This window comes from Phacochoerus africanus, chromosome 7 (genome assembly GCF_016906955.1).
Source record: "Phacochoerus africanus isolate WHEZ1 chromosome 7, ROS_Pafr_v1, whole genome shotgun sequence".
NCBI lineage: Eukaryota > Metazoa > Chordata > Mammalia > Artiodactyla > Suidae > Phacochoerus > Phacochoerus africanus.
The window spans coordinates 99,886,803-99,908,187 of NC_062550.1; the positions used below are offsets into that span (position 1 = coordinate 99,886,803).

General features: G+C 35.1%; 1 protein-coding gene across 1 annotated transcript in view; it reads left to right on the forward strand.

Moving 5' to 3' along the window:
- Positions 1-21,385, forward strand: part of MGAT4C (MGAT4 family member C) — a 723,824-nt gene that overhangs the window by 696,682 nt on the left and 5,757 nt on the right. The window contains exons 4-5 of the mRNA XM_047788334.1: positions 13,898-14,050; positions 20,234-20,381. Of these exons, the coding sequence (XP_047644290.1) occupies positions 13,904-14,050; positions 20,234-20,381 (295 nt within the window). The 5' untranslated portion in view covers positions 13,898-13,903. The remainder of the gene's footprint in view (positions 1-13,897; positions 14,051-20,233; positions 20,382-21,385) is intronic.

Genomic DNA, 21,385 nt, shown 5'->3' on the forward strand with positions numbered 1-21,385 from the left:
TAAATATTTAAAATATTTACAAATCTTAGATACAAGGTGATATATTAGATAATAGATGATTTATTGACACATTACAATAGAATATATTCATGTGTCAATAAACACAGGAAGAGTTTAAAGTTACAGAAAAAAATTCATTCCTCGCGTTCTTGATGTGGAAGTGGCTTTTAAGTGACTCAATTCCATACTTTTGTTGGCAATTACCCTTGTAAACTCCAAACTATGAAAATGTTATCGCCACTGTAAGCAAGTTTGTGAATGGAAGAAATCCAGCTCCTGCTTCAAGAGGCTATAAACAATGGCTAATATAATCTCTCTGAATATTGAGTACAGTTTCATTAACATATTTCTTGATTCTAGAAAATTCAAAAGTACAAGCGAGAGGAAGTGAGCTTTGTTGTACTTCATATAAGTCCAACCTGACTGCTTAGATTCAAAATCAACATGAGAATAACTATATTTATTGGCTTCTAAAATTTGGAATCACAATAAGAGAATTGCAGTGTTTTTTGACCATGTTTCTCCATTCTTGGTTCTTAATTCATCTTTAAAATGATTTTGAGGATATCTTTGAGTATTCTTTTTTTTTCTTTTTTCTTTTTTTTTCTTTTTGACATATGGAGGTTCCCAGGCTAGGGGTCGAATGGTAATCAGAGATGTAGCCACCGGCCTACACCACAGCCATAACAACGTGGGATCCAAGCCGCATCTGCGACCTACACCACAGCTCATGGCAACGCCAGATCCTTAACCCACTGAGCAAGGCCAGGGATCAAACCTGCAACCTCATGGTTCTTAGTTGTATTCGTTACCCACTGAGCAACAACAGGAATCCATAAGTATTCTTTAAAACAAAAGATACTTAAGTGGTTTATTTTACAAGATCTTACCGTGGAATAAAATATTATATTTTGTCCCTGGAAAATAAAGGTAACTCTTGCAAAATCCAGTTATAGGACAATAGCATTTTCCTTCAAAAGTCCCAAGATATTTTCTCATTATCTTCCTTTTTAATAAAATGATTTATGGAATAAAAGTCTGAAATCAGTCTGCTCATTCTATTTGTCAAGGTTTTGTAGTGCATTAATTTGTACTATTCCTGCTTAGATGGTAGTAAGATTTTAAGAAAATGGTACACTCTACAAGGTGCTTTCTGCTAAGCCCTTTTTCTGGAAGCTTCCCCACCCTTATCCTGCTCCCTGTCTCTGTTATTTCCTCTACAGGATATTTCCTGAAAACATCCATTTCCAAATAAACAGGACAACACCCTTCTTCTCTGTTTTGTGTTTCTGCCATAACCTGTGCACATTTTTAAAGTCATACCTGTAACATTTTATGGATCTAATTTTGGCACATCTACCATCCATTTACCTTGAACTAAACAGCAGTGGAAAAATATGAGCATATTAATCTTTTCTTTCTACACAATTGCATGTACATAGTGAAGCTTCAATAAATGCTGAAAGAACAAAAGCAATATTTAACATCTAGGGCAACACAGGCTAAACAATCACTTGATGTTTCTAAAAATTCTTGATAACAGCTACCAGGAAAATATTTCTAACAATAGCATGTGTTTTCATTGTACTTCCCTCTCTAAGATTTTATTTTATTTTGTTTCATTCCGTTTTTTTTTTTCTGTTCTAGTTAATCTGGATATGAAACTGCAGTCATTGTGGCTAGCACAGATACCTGATACTTAGTCTGAACTTTTTGTTTTAAAGAGAAGATAAATATATCGGTGTTGAATTATATATAATAGACTTATTCTCATTTTAGAAATTAAAAACAAGCTTAGTAAAAACAATTCTTACTTAAAGAGAAAAGCTCTTAGTATTCTAATAAAGCACATTATTTAAATAAAATGTGGAAGAATATATATATACACACACACACTCAAATTGGTATTTGGTATTAATGAATTCAAGCTGAAATTTACCTGATCCACTGCTATACAAAAATGTATGGTAATTTTATTGAGACAACATATTACCATCTTTTTCTCTGGAGAAAAATAATCTATGTGATCTCTTCCTATTAGTGAAAGAATAATAATAATATGATCATTAATGTTTTTCATTATGATTGCATTAACACTCCAAACTTGATTTGGAAACACCTAGTTTTTATCTCTCTCAGATAAACTCTTTGGGTAGAGTGGAATTCATACAAAGTCAAAGATTTAGAAGGAAGACCTCACTGTCCTTTGTGATGTCCGTACAGCATAAATGCACAGCATTACACCACTTTAATCTTCAGTTTCCTTATCTGCAGTGCGAGAATCATCATACATATAGTCTTCTCTACTTCTTGAATTTTGTGGAAGATCAAGTAAAATGTTTTCAGAGCACTCTGAATGTGTTCTCACTAGGATTATCCTTATTCCTTTCTTTCCAACCACACCTTAAAACGGTTTTCGTGCCTCTAACTCTCCTCAGCACCATCCCATGACTTCTCTCTAAAGCAGTTCGTTCAGTGTTTGCTTTCACCGGCTCCACTCTTGCCAGACCTTTTTCAGCTCACTGGAAAGAAATTAGAAATCGATAAGAGAATTATAGTCTAGAAGAGAAGCTGGTAAATAAAGTACAAGTCTTGTCGTAGCTTCAGTGTTGAAAAAGACTACGCTTTCTTCCCAGTCCTCATCTCAGGCTTTACTATTTTTATAGTCAGTGGCAGAAAACTTTCAAACTGTCAATTGCTACACATTTTCTATCTGCATTGAAGCTTAAAGGAACCAGAAAATAAATCCCTATGGTCATCGTTGTGAACCCTATGGAGTAGTCTAGCCTCTATAATTTTCCACTTTGCTACCACCTATAGCTACAAATGGACAGTGCAACTTGAGACTGATTGAAAAAAAAAATCTTACATGGAAGAAACAATGCCATTTTTTTCCTATCAATATCTGAATATCTGGGCCTTCTATACAAGATATAATGGTCGGAGTTCCCGTCATGGCGCAGTGGTTAACGAATCCGACGAGGAACCATGAGGTTGCAGGTTCGGTCCCTGCCCTTGCTCAGTGGGTTAACGATCTGGCGTTGCCCTGAGCTGTAGTGTAGGTCGCAGACGCGGCTCGGCTCGGATCCCGTGTTGCTGTGGCTCTGGCGTAGTCTGGTGGCTACAGCTCCGATTCGACCCCTATCCTGGGAACTCCATATGCCGCGAGAGCGGCCCAAAGAAATAGCAAAAAGACAAAAAAAAAAAAAATATATATATATATATATATAATGGTAATCATGTTTTGCAAGACCCTTTTCATTTTCCTGGCTTCTGGAAGCGTTTGCTATGTCAGCAACATTCTTTCTGTTCATTGGAAAGTATTGAACACTGCCCCGGGGGCATGCGCAGCCTTCCACAAAGCCATGTAGAAAAACAAATTGGGCAAGCCTTAAAAAAGGCAAGCCAAGCAAGTAGAGGAAATAGTGGCACATGTCAGACTGATGAACGGTTAACTGAAAGACTGCTTTCATGTTTTCCCTGATGTGAGGTTAAGTATTGGATACAAGCCTGTGTGAGAATGTAATTTTCTTTTGCAGTCTGACTGTTGATTTTACAGTAGACTATTAAATATGTTATAAATTATAGTTTAGGGCCTTGGGGGAGATGAATGCAGCCACATTTATTCAGATGGGTAGGAATATGGTTTTCCTTTTTTCATCCTTTTATACGAGCCGTAGAATGGTTTGCCTTGGGAAGTGTGATTTTACCCTAAAGAGCTGGAGGGAGAGAACTGAGGCCATTAACATTCAGTAGTTTGTCACATATAATCCATATAACATTCCAGAAACATGATAACATGCACAAGCATATGCACTCTAAGCAAACAGCTCTCCTGTGTAATTCACTTGTCACTTTATATCAGCATCAATTCTTTAATAAATGAGCATTTTTCTTGAGTTGATGAAAACTAACACACAGATTTCCCCCCTTCCCCAGTGTCTTCCCAAGAAGAAAGGCAATGAAGAATTCGTACAACCAACACTTTAACTGCCTCCATGAGCAATGATTTGAGGTAAATAATAGATATTTATAGTGTTACAATGATAGAATCTTTATTCCTAAAATATGTATGTATATATGTGAGGTAGTAAAGATAAGTAGTTTAATAGGTGCAGAGAATATCTGTTCCCAAATTGCATGGCTTCTAAATCTTTGCGACCATATGTGATTTCGGAAATAAAAAGATCAGACTATATCTGTTGGAGGCTCCCTGGCACAAAGCAGTTGTTTTCCTACCAGTCTTTAAAGTGTGCACAATATCAACATTAATTTTTTCTGCTACATTTCTTACATCTCCCCAAAGACTTTGATTGATCTCAGGTATAAAATATTTCAATCCATTAAATAACAAAACTGACAAGTGGCATTATCTTCACTTCTCACTTAAATAAATTATAAAATAAATATAGACAATTCTATAGTGCTTCGATAATGGACAAAATTAATTTTGATATGCTCATTTGCATTTTTTGCAACCATGGAGCCCAGAGATCACATTGTGTCTGGGTCATGGCAGGGAAGCTCTCAGGCAGGCTTTTACAAGGGCTGCCCTGTGGGAAAGAAATACAAATATTCACAGGTTGGTAGTTTTTCCCATCGCTTCAAGTCCAAGATTTCTGCAATGCAAGAATGCATACGCACCGCCCCCCCCAAAAAAAGGTGTTAGTTGTTTGCTATCTTTTTTAAAAAAACACTTCTCTAAGTTTCAAGTAATATGATAAGTTTTAAAAAAACTGTTTTACAGATAAGAAGCTCAGAATCCAAAGGGAAATAAGGCATAACATATAATATCAAGAATCAGAAATTACTAAGTGGATTAAGAGAATTATAGCTAAAATGGTAAAAGTTTAAACAAGTGAAAAACAATTTTTGACTAAAAATAAGGTTCGGAACTCTTCATCAAGAAAGTAACGTTTTGGTGACCTAAAAAATTAAATTCCAAAACATGGGCATTGGTAGGAGGAGAGAGGAAATCCGTAAAGATAAACACGTGAGGCAGTGTGGAAAATAGTACTTTTCCTGAGTTGATGCCTAAAATATACCGAGCTTAAGGGAGAAAGAGGGATTGCGTACAAAAGTTTATCCACATACATAACAATTTATAGTTAGGTCTTTGAGAAATAAAATAAACTGTGTTACACCAAACAATATCCCTTCTTGGCCTTATGTACTTCTAAATAGCTTGATCCCTAAATTTCAGGAGCAGGCCGGGAGGGAAAATAATCCTATAGGTTTAGATTCCTTGTGTTTGAGTAGTCAGAGGGAATTCTAGGTAGAAATCCTAGTCAGAGTTCCCATTGTGTCGCAGCAGAAATGCATCTGACTATGAATCATGAGGTTGTAGGTTTGATCCCTGGCCTACTCAGTGGGTTAGGGATCCGGCGTTTCTGTGACCTGTGGTGTAGGTCGCAGACGTGGCTTGGATCTGTCATTGCTGTGGCTGTGGCTGGCAGCTGTGACTCCTATTGGATCCTAGCCTGGGAACATACATATGGCATGGGTGTGGCCCTAAAAAGCAAAAAAAAAAAAAAAAAAAAAAAAGGAAGGAAGGAAGAAAGAAAGAGAAAGAAAGGAAGAGAGAAAAAATAGTCATTATTCAAAAATTGGAATTAGGCTCAGAGAGGAAGTCCTAGCTGAAAACCTAAATTTTGAATTTTGCTGAAAAAATATTTATAGGAGAGGTCATGCCAAAATGTTGCAAAGAGAGAAAAGAAGCTTGCATAGAACAGTGGGAAAGAACAAATATTACAGAAGGAAAAGAAGAGGGTCTTATATCTTAAGAGGGTCTTATAGCCTCTCTGGTGATGGTTTAAATTGAGAAGACAAAATTCAGGAAGCGTCAGTATTAAATAAGGAGAAAGAATAGTATCTTCTCACTGATTTACCTGCCTCATTGTCAGTGAACACAGCTCTATTTATATGTGTGTAATTATTTGTGTATAAATGTACAGGAATATATTCTCTACTATTTATAATTTCAAAATTTTGTGTGAAATATATGAATATATAATATGCATTTTATATGTGAGTATATTTATCCATATATTCACATGTAATAATAACCTTTATGATAGAAATTATAGAGTGAAAACAATTTCTTTTTATTTAAAAAAATGAATTATTTGGTGTGGTGACACATCAAAATAATTTTTTATAGTTGTGTGTTTGAAGTTTGTTATAGCAATTTCATATATATGAATATTTAGTACCTGGATCTTCCTAAGAGAATGTGATTCTTCTATAAACAAAAACTGATGAAGTCTTATTGAACCAGATGTGTCAACTTTGGATACATTTGGGGGGGGAGTTATTATATATTCTTATTTCTATAACAGTGTTCAAAATCAACAATGTTGTATTATAAACTTGTGACAAAGAAACTGTTTTTGAAAACACTTGCAGTAAACTGCTAAACCAAACCCATTCAGTACTTCCTATCTTACATGCAAGAGATAAAATGTATCATAATAAATATGAATCACTTGTGACATATACGGAAATGACACATCAATTTGAGAAAACAATTCACTCCAGCCATGAAAATATACTTCATCATTTTTCCAAAAAAGACTAATCCGCAATAATCAACACATTAAATTTGAGTAACATTTTCAGCTTTTTCTGAAATTATTAATGACCACGTAGAAAATTTCTAACAAATAAGACATTTTTTGAACATGGAACCAAATACTGTTCAAGTAACTTGTCCTCATTTGTGGGACTAATATTTTCAAGCAGGCACATGTTACATGAAGTTTATATTATCAGGATATCCTCACCTGTTTAAAAAGTTGAAATTGAATTTTTACTCAAATAATTGCAGTTCAAAGTATGAACTTATGTCTTCCCTGATTGATTTAGTGTTTTTCAACAGATAATCAGTATTGTTAGTAACTTTTATCAACATGTTCTCTTTTTACACTGAGTTGGTAAGTGACTAATGTTTTTCCAATAAAGTCTATCTCTGTCTTGCTATCTAGGAGTTACCTTGCTTTTAAATCTCTCTACTTCTCACCATTCTATTTCCACCTTATATTCTAAGCCATGTATCTCTTTCAAGGAATATGGCTTTATCCTCCACTGTTGGATTATTTTGAGTTGTATTGGTTTAGGGTCAGGCAAGAAACATTCTTTACAATTTTACCTATCATATATACTTTGTTGACCAAAACACACCAACTTTTTTTGAATATAAGAGATAACTTTGGTTATCTCTTATATTCTCTTTCCTTGCTAATATTTTGACTATTTAAATTGTCAAATACTCAGAGAATATTAATATTCCATACTGTGTTTGCAGATCCATAAATGTGTGCTTATGTTTCTGAGAGTTCTTGATTTATGCATTTTTCTGCCGTGATATTTGACAACTTTTGGCCTTTGGACTGTGAGTGTTAAGATTCTTAAATGAGGATTTTGACTTGAATTTTCTGTTGTTTCAGAATTGGGAAGTTGCTCATTGTGTTATTCGGTAATATTTTGTTGAGAATTGTGGCATTTAGCCTTGTAATGGGGCCCTCATTATGTAGTTTTATGCTTTTGTGGCCTATATTCACTTATGTTTTATATCAGGAGGAAACTGTAATGTCTCATTGTACTTAAAAAATTTTGCTCATCCCTTTACCATCAGCCTTTATGATTACTTTTTTATAGATGTTTCTTTTATACAGTTTAGAGTTTGGGTTAGTATGTGTGCATGTACACACAAATACTAATTCGAAGATCTTTTTCATTTAAGAAAGAAGCATTTCTGATGTCACTAATGTGGTTGATCTCAACTCTATTGTCTGAAGATATACTTAATTTCTCCATGTGGTAGATTTTTACAAATTTTTGTCTGTAATTTCTTTTGGAGTTTTTAGGAATTTTTGCATTTTTCTTTTGAGTAGTTACCTTTTACCAATACCTTTAATTATCTCACAAGTCCCATTTCCTTACTTTTGCCTCTGATATTTGTTTTGTTTGCTTTAAATCATAATCTTTGACTCACACCTATTATCTGTACAGTGTAGATAGAGGTGAGTTTATTTTACTGACTTCCTCCTCTCTCTCTTTCCATAATTTTAATTAATTTTTGTGTGTCAGAACATATACCATCAATACATGATTTCTTGGTCATATTCTCTTCCTCTGTTAGTTAGATGCGTTTCTGCTGCATCACAATGGGAACTCCTCTAGCCTTTTTGATAATAGCCATTCTAACATATGTGATATAGCTCATTATGATTTTGATTTGCATTTCCATGATGATTAGTGATGTTAAGCATCTTTTCATGTACATTTGGCTATTTTATGCCTTCTTTCCAAAAATGTCTAGTTAGATCCTCTGCTCATTTTTTTAAATTGGATTTTTTGTGTTTTTTGCTATTGAGTCCATACGTATTTTGGATATTAACTTCAAGACATGCATGGTTCGCAAATATTTCCACCTATTCCGTAGGTTCCTTTTTAATTTTGTTGATTGTTTCTTTTTGTGATAATGTTTTTCAGTTGGATATAGTCCACATGTTTACTTTTGGTTTTGTTCCTTGTACTTTTTTTCTCATATGAGTTTAAAAATATTATTAATTTCCCTAATTTTTCTTTTACTGTGGTGTAGTCTGGTGTAGTTTGCTTAATAAACTACACCGGTAGTTTGATCTGTCTTTGGATCTCTTTTGTTTGCTCTGATTTGGACTCCTCAGACAATTCTGCTTGTCCTAGGTGTTCCTGTTTTCACTCATATGTAGATTGACCTTGTGCTACTATATTTTTTCTGGTTATGCTGCATATATATAAACTGTAGAAGGTTTATTTGTGTTCTGATTGTTTTGAATGAATTTTGGAGGATTGGATATTAGAACCAGGGGGGCCACCATTATTCTCTATGGATTTCTCCACCTTTTTTTTTTTTTTTTGGCTGCACCCACAGCATGCAGAACTTCCCAGACCAGGGATTCAGGGATTGAATCAGTGCCATGCAGCAACCTGAGCCACAGCATTGACAATGCTGGATCCTTAATCCACTGCACCACCAGGGAACTCCTTCATTTCTTTATTTATGTTAAATCTTTGAAATTATATTCCAGGGTCTTGTTGTTGTCATTGTTGTTGTTTTGTCCTATTTTGTGTTAATGCAGAATTCACAACAGTGTTATCTTCAAAACATTATTTTTACCTTTTCTTGTACTATTTTAAGTATATCATTGCCCTCCTCATATTATATTTTTACTGTGTTTTAGGTAAAGTAGATTTAATCAACATTTTGCTTTCTGCCAAGAAAGTTAAATTTATATTTATTATATTATTATATTATTTATATTTTATTCAATAGCTCAATTTCACAAATTATTATCATTACATATATATTGATAGTCTGTTGACAACAATATATTTAAAATATTATAGGAAACCTAATTGGTAAACTGTATTCCAATAATGGTTAGCCGGCCAGACTCTGTAGTAATTCTTAGATTTAAAAACTGCAATCATCCCTTATGAAGACACCAGGGAAAGCCTTATTTACCTTTATTTGTAAAATTTACCTAATAGTAGTATTGAAGTTTGAACATTAATATTGAAGATTCAATAAATTATCCCTGAGAAGTGTATTTCCCAGCACTTAGAAGTGCTTAAGAAATACTTACTAGATATTCTTATTATCTACATTATATATAATTACCTACCTTTGAACTTTGCAGATGTGGTTTGTATCACATCATTTACATTTACTCTTTGTCTCAAGGAATAGAATTAGAATGGACTTCTTGATTCATCTTTTATATTGAACTTAAACCTTCAACTTTCAGATTAACCAGACATAACAATAAAGCATTACATATTTTAAATCCTATTTTCTTGAAAAAAAATTGATGTTTTTGCTTTTTTATCAAGAAAATAAACTGCAATTGTATTTTCCAACAGATAAGAGAGAATTTTGAGAAATAAAAGTAAATTTAAAATGTTACAGAATACATGATCTTTTAAAAATACAGAAAGTTTAGGGAGTTCCTATTGTGGCTCAGCTAGTTAGGAACCTAGCATTGTCTCTGTTAGGATACAGTTTCAATCCCTGGCCTCTCTTAGTGGGATAAAGATCCAGCATTGCCGTAACGTGCAGCAGAAGTTGCAGATGTAGCTCAGATCTGGTGTTGCTGTGGCTGTGCTGTAGGCCGCAACTGAAGCTCTGATTGGAACCCTGGCCTGGGACCTGCCATATGCTGCAGCTGCAGCCATAACAAGAAAAAATAGAGAAAGTTTAAAAAAGTAAAAACAAAATTGAAATTTTCTGATCAATCCGCTACACTAAGATAATAACTGTTAACAACTTACATAGATTATTTGCAATTTATTTTACAAACATCACTGCCTTTCAATACCATAGCCAAACATTTGCTTGCAAAAACATTTTTTGGTGCTTGAACAAATTTTCAGAAGTGTAATTGTTGAATCAAAAGGAATACATATATTACATGCTATTGCCATGTCTTCCCAAATTATAGAAATATCGTGTCCCTTGTGTATGATTAGATTTTAACTCTTCATCTTTTCAAAATTTAGGTAGGGAAAATCTTTTTGTTATTATTATTATGCCCCATTTTATTGCATAACCTGCACAATAAACTCCTTTGTTTGTTACCAAATATGCATTTAGGGCAACACTGTCAATGGCTTGATGTCACTCTGCTAACGCAACATTTATTCAAACATCTATTCTTGCCCATTTAAAATATTTTCACTTGTTCATCTTCAACAAATTTGTGATGTAAACACCCTCACAGTTATGCTGAAATAACTACTGAGGACAAACTGTGAGAAAAACCCATGGGCAACATGGAGTTTTCTAAGAACTCTGAAACTGAGATGGAGGGATGGGTGGCCATGCGCCAGCACAGGAAGTAGGAAGTTCAGACATTTGTGCCCAGGCTCCCTGGCCAAGTTTCCTCCATTAGTGGTTTGACTTGAAGATTCAGGCTTACTACATATTTGATGGGTTCTGAAAGCTTTGTTCACGGCCAACACTCAAGCTTGTGCCCAGGTACCAGTATGGCTCTGTCCTTCACAGAACTAGACTCAGCAGCTAAGAATCTCTCCCCAAAGCACCTGTTGTCCTAGAGGTACCTCCTCTCAAATTCATCAAGCCATCCTCAGGCTCAAATATGCACTATTCACCCAGTCTTTCAACTAGCCTGGGACCTGGGAACATCCATCCACAGTGCTTTTAAATTCATACTCAGAGACCTGAGTCCCTATTTTATCCCTTCCTGGAACCAAAATGTGTAATGTAAACTTTCTACTAATCAGCGGCCCCCCCAGGATAGGTCCTCAATTCCACCTCTTCCTTCCAACCAAACCCTTGGGCAAGCACCCAGGACATCCTCTCCTGGACCTGAATCCAACACCTCCTAAAATACAGCCGTCCTTGAGGGCAGCGCCAGGGTCCAGGGGCGGGCCTCCGAATATAAACAGATGAGCCCCTATCCAGACCCTGCTCCAAACTGGACCCTCTCAGATGACCCTGAGAGGTTCTGCCTCATACATCCAAGTTCACAGTATTTGAGCTAACAGCTCTCAGCTTCACCCAGAATTGCACCCAGTAGGTGGCCCCTCCAGCTCCTAGGGTTCCAGAGACACAAAGAGAGCATCGTTCTCTTGAAATTAGCACCCACATGGAAAGTCCATATCTCCAATCCTGTTTCTTATCCCTACTGGGTATCCTTAAACTGGTCACTGCTGCAGTGACTTTTAAAGGGCACCTTATCCTTGACTCAAATCCAGATGAAAATCTTTTACAAACAGACTGTTGCTTTATCTACAGAATTAGAACCAAATTACAGTACAGGACAGGACCAGACGACAGAATTTCAATTTACGATGTTTTAGCTCAAAAGTGCCATATGTGTATTTTCATATTGAAAAAAAGGTTCTAAATGATGGGTCTGCTAGTACATTTTTGACCCATAAATGCAAATTAGAAAGTGATCCTAATTTGGCTTCACAAATCAAAAGAAAAAGAGGCAGTGATTCAATATATGGTACCATTATCCTGTTCTTCTTTATTTCTGGGCATATAGGAGGTTATACTTCCCCACGCTCTTGGAACTAGTGGTGGTAATGTGACTAGTAGTTATACCAATGCACTGTGAGCAGAGATCATCAGCTTTCCATATAGAAAAAACAAAATAAAGTCGTTCCACTACATCATGTAAGACATAAAGATAAATTCCAGATGTGTTTTAAAAAGCTATTTATGAAGGACAAACAATAAATCCCAGAAGAAAATAAAGGAGAGGGCCTATATGACATCAAAGTAAGGATTTTTTTAAAATATCACACACTGAGAGTTCCCCTTTGTGGCACAGTGGAAACGAATCCCACTAGTAACCATGAGATTGTGGATTCGATCCCTGGCCTCGCTCCGTGGGTCGGGGATCTGGCATTGCTGTGAACTGTAGCATAGGCTGCAGACCCGGCTTGGATCTGTCGTTGCTGTGGCTGTGACCTAGGCCAGTAGCTGCAGCTCCAATTAGATCCCGAGCCTGGCAACCTCCGTGTGCCGCAGATGTGGCTCTAAAAACCAAAAAAAAAAAAAAAAAAAATTAAAAATTAAAAAATAAAAAGTAAAACTTACACACAAAAGGAGTCCACATCCGTAAAATAATTGACATAAAAACTACTGTACTGCAAACTTCATACTGAAAAGAAGAAAACATAGAAGAACTTGGGGAAGATATTTAGATAATTTCAACATAAACAAAGATTAGGATCCACGTGTGCAGCTATTTAAAACTATTACAAATCAACGAGAAGAAATAACCTTTGGAAAAAACATGGCCAAAGGCACAAGCATTAATTCCTGTAACATTTCTTTCTCCTAATTCCTAATTCTCCTGATTCTCCTAATTCTTTCTATAATTTACAAAGATTCAAAAAGGTTGTCTTGCATCATTTCCTTGAAGAGAGACATTGTGAGCCAGCTATGCTTGTAAGGGTTTGGGATGCAGCCCTTTTGCAGTTCCTGAAGTTTTTTATGCCCATAAATACTTCATCCTGAAGCTGAATCCAAGGGGACTCAGTATATAACTCTAAGTGGCACAATTTCCAGATTATAGTTGATTTTAGACAACATGCGCGTCAACTAGTCTTTTATCTTGAAGGTATGTTTATATATTTTTAAAAGATGACCAGTGATCTGGATGACTTTATAAATGGAGCATATTGCAAAATGTAGAAGAGTGAAATGGAAAATTATTAGGCCTCCACTAATCTTGCTGACTTGAATTTTGCCTTTTTGCAGTCCATAAATCATTATCAACAGCCAGGCTTCTAGGCAGTAGATCAAGCAAGGTAATGTCAATATGCCATTCCAGGATTTACTCTGAGTTAGCAAGAATGATGGAAAAATAAAAAAGCAATTATAACTCAGATATGTGTGTGAACTCACCCTCAAAACTTTGACTTCCTTTGTGACTTCTTTTTCTCTCACCTGTGTTTCTTCCCCATCACTCTTTGCAGTGCACCTGCTCAGATCAATTCTAGGCCCATGCTTGCAGTTATTTCCATTTCACTGCGTTATTATGTGGTGAGGTAGATGGAATCTTAAAGTGTGCTCTTCTCTTTTATTTTTGTTCTTCCTCATAAAAGGACTGGAATGTTCTTACTGCTATTACCAATGTTTGTTTGTTTACAAATACCTGTGCTTTTCATTTTTATTTACTTTACATACCCATAAATCACTGCATTTTCCTTAGGTTAATGCCCACTGTCTTGTAAAACTGGAAACAACTTTGGTTCAAACATGTGAAGGGTGAGATTTTGTAAAGGCCTGGGTCTTGATGAATTTCGATTTATATATGAGGAAGAAATGTTTGCCTACAAAATACATTGTTAGTAATTCGGTGCCTCTTCTCCGCAGGAAAGAATGTTTAAATTTCACCAAGTGAAACATATTTTTGAAATACTAGATAAAATGCGATGCCTGCGAAAACGTTTTACGGTCTCATTCTTGGGAGTTCTTGTCATTTTCCTACTGTTTATGAACTTGTACATTGAAGACAGCTATGTTCTGGTAAGTCTTGAAAGTTTCTTATTTTTCGTTTGAAATAAGACCCTAGTCAAACCAGGCAGGTTGCTTACAACCTAACTTTTACCCTAGGCTATTGAAATAGCTTTAGTTTGAGCAAAATTATAGCACATACATTTTATACGTAGCTACTTTTGTACTAATAATATATTACCAATTTACAGTCATTTTGGTCTATGTTGCATTGTTTTCTTTAATGCTGTAGGTAGATATATTAAGATTCAAATATATGCATCTAATTACAATTAAGTTAGCTATCATCCCTATCTGAATTAAAATTGTGTACAATCTTGGCAAGATTTGAGACTTAATTTGAAATACTGTTGGCCCTTGAATAATGTGGGAGTTAAGGGTGCTCCCCCTCCAAGCTGTCAAAAGCCTGGATATAGATAGGTTCGTTTGTCCTATCATCTACAAAACAGAAACTGACTCACAGACATCGAGAGCAGACTTGAGGTTGCCAAGTAGGGGGGAGAAGGGAGAGGGATGGACTGGGATTTGGGGGTTAGTAGATGCAAAGTATTACATTACAATGGATAAGCAATGAGGTCCAACTGTATAGCACAGAGAACTACATCCAGTCTCTTGGAATAGACCATGATGGAAGATAATATGAGAAAAAGAATGTGTGTGTGTGTATATATATATATATATGTATGATTGAGTCATATAATCTGTTGAGAATAATATAGACATTATTGCTTGTTCACTTTTTTGCTATGCAGCAGAAATTGGCACAACATTGTAAATCAACTATATTTTAATTAAAAAATAAAACTGGATGCAACTATACTGTTGACTCTCCATATCCACGCTTCTGCATGAGCAAATTCTGCCAACTTCAGGTCATGCAGCCCTGTACTATGTATTCACTGGAAAAAATCCACTCATCAGTGTAACTGCAGTTGACACCTATGTTGTTCAAGGGTCAACTGTATGTAGAATAAAATTTGCTTAAAAGTGTTACTCTTTAATTTCTATACTTTTCTATATTATCAACATTTTACAAATCCAATTGTCTAATTAATGACACTAATTGTGCTGTTTTGTTAAGAAATACTAATTTATTACAATATGTGACATCTCATCTGGATTTCGAACAGCCCTAAGTTATCACTATGTTATATATTTACACTCACTGAAAAGTAATATAGAACCTCAAGAACTAAGTTATTAATGTGCAAACTCTTCAATAGTTGTAACAGGTAAAATTATCAGATAATTTATGAATGAATTTTTATTTTTTAATTTCTAAAAAATTTTTATTGAAGTGTAGTTGATTTACAATATTGTGTTAATTTATGCTGCACAGCAAAGTGATTCAGTTACACATATGTATACATTCTTTTTTCAATATTATTTTCCATGATGGTTTATCACAGGATATTGAATATAGTTTTCTGTGCTATATGGTGGCAACTTGTTGCTTATCTATTCTACATATAATAGCTTACATCTGCCAACCCCAACCTGAATGAATTTTAAGTGAATGATGAAAGTGTACAAAAGGACAATATCGGACTGAATGTTATAATTCAATTTGTTTATATTATTTATTATTGTTATAATTATCAAATAATTTTGTCTGATGAGAATAATATAGACATTATTGCTTATTTGCTTTTTCTATCCGAACTGAGCTTAATATACCTCAGAAAGTTCTGATCTTTATGCAATTATTCCTGTTCGCATATTTCAGAAAATCAAAGCTTTTGAATATATAGAGGTCTGGAAAGTAGTTTCTATCATACAAGCATGATGAAAGTTTCAATTAATATCTCACCTTAGAGAATCTGGCAATACCTACAAAGAGCATTTCCTAATAACATATTTTATTTTATTTTATTAATTCAACTATCTACTATTTGCCAGATACTATTCTATAGCTTATGAGCCAACCACATGATCTTTCTTGGTACAGCTCCTTTTAGGAGCTCTTCTGTAAAGATTTTTGCTTCCTGTACCATTGTTGTTTGGTAGTCAAATTCCATCAGATTCCTAGATCTTGACCCTGCCTAGGCCTCTTACTTTCAGGTATAGGTCTTAACCTTGTGGACTCTTCATTCTGCCATTCATAGGTAATTCACAATGGCTGAAGTCACCACCATTTAGACTTTGACTAGACATGAATTTTGCCTTTTTGCAGTCCATAAATCATTAGCTAAACATAGCAAACTGGAGAAACTTACTAATGATATGCATTTGGGATTTTTTAGTCTAATTACTAGGTTTATGAATTTTAAGAACAATAAAACAAGCACATGTGATCCAGGTATTTTTTTTTCTTGATAGAAATAAAGATCATAAATTAACTAGAGGAGCTCTGATTAATGATTTAATCTTATGTAATAAAAATATATTTCTTGCATCTGTGCATACTGGTAGAAGTAAATCACATCTTATGAGCCGAAAACATGGTATTGGCAGGATGCTTCTTGTGTTCAGTGATGATGCATTTATAAGATACTTCCAAGTGTAATTTCAATATCGTGTTCAGTTCACAATTGTATGCAACCATTGTATGCAATAAACATCATGTGTTGCTCTTCAAGCTAACTGTAAAATATGTAAGAAGTAATAGAGTATATATCCATAGGAAGATCAAATACTATTTCTCTGTTTACACATTCCTATCTAGGCATCATCCTAGCCATCAAATTAAAAAGTGTAATGAACTAGCTCTTACTAAAGATAACTTTCTCAGTGATATTATCCTGACATATTAGCCATATTTCTAGTCAAATTTGCAAATCAGCCCAGATGCAGAGAAGAGACTGCTTCTTAGCTTTAAAAGTTGATATTATTTTTAAACACTTAACTTAGAAATAGTGAGTTAAAATGGTTGTTAAATACAAGCATCCACCCATATTGCAAATTATTTATTGAACTTTTCACTATTTACTAGATGATGTTTTCTGCCTAAATTGTGTTTTGAGCTAAATTTTATCCCAAGGCTTAATATGTATAAACACTTGGAATATTCTTTCATTCATTCATGTAAAATTACATTAAAATTTATTCTAAAACTATTTAATATCAATAAAAAAACTAGCCTCCTTCTAGGATATAATGCAATTTATTTTTTAATACTTCTCACTTTTTTACCCTCAGCTCTGTTATTTCATTTTTCTTAAAATTATCTGACTTGATTTCATTTATTAACTCTAAAATATCACAATGCATGCAATTTTCTGAACAGAGACATTAGCAGGTTTTTCTTTTTCAGTCTTTGTTATTTCAGGGGAAACAATAGTTATAGTTCAGAGAAATCAGATAAACAATTATAGTAGTAAGGTCTCGAGTTATTTAGAACATCTATTTTTTTTTCTAGAAAACTCATCAATAGCCCCAAATCGTAGCATATAACAATTTGGTGTATTCCTTACATATTAGGGGCGTATGTGCCTTTCAGTGGGAAAGAAAGCTAAGTTTAGTGTAAGAGATAAATAGTATAACAAGGCAAACAAAGTAGAAGAGACACGGAATGCCCAATCAATTTAGCCTCTCTGCTGTGAGTATCTTCGAAGTACCCACTAGGGTATACATTTAGTCTGTAGCTAGTCCACTGAATTGCATTCCCATCTAGAAAAAGATTGTCATAAAGCTTTGTCTTATTACTGAGAAATACACTACAGCATGGTAGCTACAGAAGAAAGGTATCCAGGGAGAGTCTGGCTTTCAGGTAGACGCTTTTGGAAAGCAGCCAACAAGACTGATTCAGTTGAAAGTTGCATTATTTATTTATGCTGAAAAGTGTAAAGAAGCTTGTTCTTGAGAATTTAATAAAGTGCTTTCATATAAGTTTCATTTCATTTTATATTCTGTTAACATCCTTCAATCAGGATGAATGTACTCTATCTTATCACAGAAAAGGTCTGGATTTTTACATGTTCAAGATAGAATTCTTAAAGAGATACTCCATATCCCGTACTTCCTTTAGAATGTGTATCGCATAAAAGCAGAATGGTACAATGAATTCAGTATTGTGATGACTGTGATTTTCATAGATATTTCTTCTAATCCATATTGATTGTGGATATATTACATTACTATTAAAGTAGCTGAAGCAAAACTCAGCCTTTGGTTACCTTTTGGAAATCCTCAATTTGTTTATTTTGAAATTTCATGATGTTGGTAGGTTTTCAGAAATGTGAAGATGAAAAGATTTATGTATGATGAATTTAAAATACTTAGAATTCAATGGATATTCAGTTAGTACACATGAAAACCAGCCTCCAATGTTTAATTTCACGTATTTTAGAACTATAACTTACAGATGACAAATGCATTATAACTCAGACTAAAGTATTTTTTCTTTGTGAAATTATCAAGATAATATAAAATATAGAATTATAGTATTAAAAACAAAATATAGGTTCATAAACATAATTGAATATACATTAAAGATATTCAGTATGCATCTTATCAAGGACCAGATTAAACCCAATCAGGCTTCACTATTCTTAGTTTTTATCCCAAACCAATCTCAGCCTGGCCATAAATTTTAAAAGTCTGAGTTAGTCACCTTTTCCACTGACATTTAAATTTGACACAAAGTAGTAAAAGTTGCAATTGAGATAAAATTTGTATTTGAATCCTTTCTAATATTTTACCACAAAGTTTAATTAAAGTTTTATTGACCCCAGCTAAATAATATGAGGTCTAAATTTATTCAATGCCTTTACTTTCTCTGTAATGCCTTGCCCATGCCTGACCTGCCATTCCTGTACCGAACCGTAGAAATACCCACATAACCCACACAGCACAATAGAGACTTTGCCAAAAACAGGAACATTTCTTTCTAATTAGATTTTGCCCTCAAACACATTTTGCTGAGTGGCAAACCATATACAAAAGTCATCATTTTGCTAGTAAAATATAACCCACAGATGCTCGATCAAATGATAATTAGATAATCAAAATCTGCAGCTGATCTTATTTCAAAGAAGGGAGATAAAAGGGAATCCATGGTTCATAGGATATATTTTAAGCTGAATGTGTACAAATTTTCTTGACTATAAACCATGCTCAAGATCGAGTGATGTAATTACATCATCAAATTGAAAATTAGGGTCTTCAACATAAAAGGACCAAACGTCCCCTCCAACAGAACAGCCCCTCCTGCCCCTCCGCACCCACAAGCCACAAGCAAACATCATGGAAAAGACTAGCACAAGATCTGAAGACATTTCCTTGAAGACTTGGTACAAATGCATACTAATTGAGGTATCTTAAAAATATGTGGGAGTTCCCGTCGTGGTGCAGTGGTTAACGAATCCGACGAGGAACCACGAGGTTGCGGGTTCGATCCCTGCCCTTGCTCAGTGGGTTAACGATCCGGCGTTGCCTTGAGTTGTGGTGTCGGTTGCAGACGCGGCTCGGATCCCGCGTTGCTGTGGCTCTGGTGTAGGCCGGTGGCTACAGCTCCGATTGGACCCCTAGCCTGGGAACCTCCATATGCCGCGGGAGCGGCCCAAGAAATGGCAAAAAGACAAAAATAAAAATAAAAAATTTGGGAAAAAAACTGCCTGCCATGTCGCAAGGACTGTGGCTGTCCATTCTCAACAGCCTTCAATTACCATGGCTAGATAAGTGGTTAAAACTTCTGATTAATAAATTATCCAAAATCCAATTATTATGTTCACTGCTGCATCCTCCTAGTGATTCCTGAAATTTCAAAATCATAGAAATAATATGTGGTCTTTTATTTGACAGGTCTTGAAGAAGAGTAAATCTTAAATCTGGGGAATCTATGAGAATTAGCTTTACATGAAACTGTATAAGAGATTACCTGGCATCAAATTTTAAGATCCTTGAGTTATTTTAAAGAATTTGAAATTGAACATGAGGGCAGTGGGAGTTTTCATATAGAGGTTGTTTTTTTTTTTAAAGAAAATAAAGAGAATACCGTTATTAATGTATGCTATAGAAAAGCAATTATAAATATATTATAGACAGTGGAATATTAGTGAGCAAAAACTGGAGCAGAGACTCTAGGTAGGAACTTGGGTGAAAAAGAATGACCTACAGCTTGAGTGCCAGTAATTGAGATTTATATAATGCTCATATTATATTTCAAACCCATTTTGATTGTGTAGGAGAAAGTTTATTTAATCCATGACCATCTATTATTTGTTTGTTTTTCTCTGCCTCCTTCTTGGCATCCAGGAAGGAGACAAACAGCTTGTAAGGGAAACATCCATCCATCAGCTGAACCCAGAACGCTATGTGCATACTTTCAAATATTTATCTAATTTCTCAGGAACCATCAATGTCACCTATCGCTACTTAGCTGTCATGCCTTTTCAAAGAAAGAGTAAGTATACTTTTATACTTTTAAAATCAAGAACAATGAAATATTTTGCTTTAAAATAATAACTTGCTTCATTTGTGAGCTTTGCTAATATATTCTTTGGCAAATATTTCAGTGTGTCTTCACAAATTTCAATTACTCACCAATCCAATTCTATTAGTAACAAAAAATTAATGCCTAATTTTTAACAGTCTGCTATAGAACCATTTAGAATGACTAAGAAAAAAGCAATTAACTTGAAATTGTATAGGTTGGCTTTTATTTTGTTTTTTTGTCTTTTGTCTTTGTTGTTGTTGTTGTTGCTATTTCTTGGGCCGCTCCCGCGGCATATGGAGGTTCCCAGGCTAGGGGCTGAATCGGAGCTGTAGCCACCGGCCTACGCCAGAGCCACAGCAACGCGGGATCCGAGCCGCGTCTGCAACCGACACCACAACTCACGGCAACGCCGGATCGTTAACCCACTGAGCAAGCGCAGGGACCGAACCCGCAACCTCGTGGTTCCTAGTCGGATTCGTTAACCACTGCGCCACGACGGGAACTCCCTAGGTTGGCTTTTAAAATAACTATTCTCATAGTGATACATTGCCAAACATTGGTGTGGTTTCTTTGACTTGCCACCAGGTTGAAGGAGTGAAAGTAGTCATTGTTTTTGTTTCCTAAGATGCTGTAACAAATGATCCCAAACTAAGTGGCTTAAAAGAATAGAAGCTGATTCTCTTATGTTTCCGGAGGCCAGAAATCTGACATCAAGAGCTTGGCAGAAAGACACTCCATCCAGGGGAGGATCCTTCTTGGCCTTCCCGTTTCTCGTCATTCTTGGTGTTGCTTGATTTGTGACAGCAAAACTGCAGTCACTGCCACTGTCTTCATGTGGCCTCCTTCCCTGTGTCTCTGTGTCCTCTCCTGTTCTTATAAGGCCATTAGTCATTTAACTTAGGGCCCAATCAAAATATCATATGATTTCGTCTCAAGATCCTTAACTAATTATATCTTCAAAGACTAGTTCC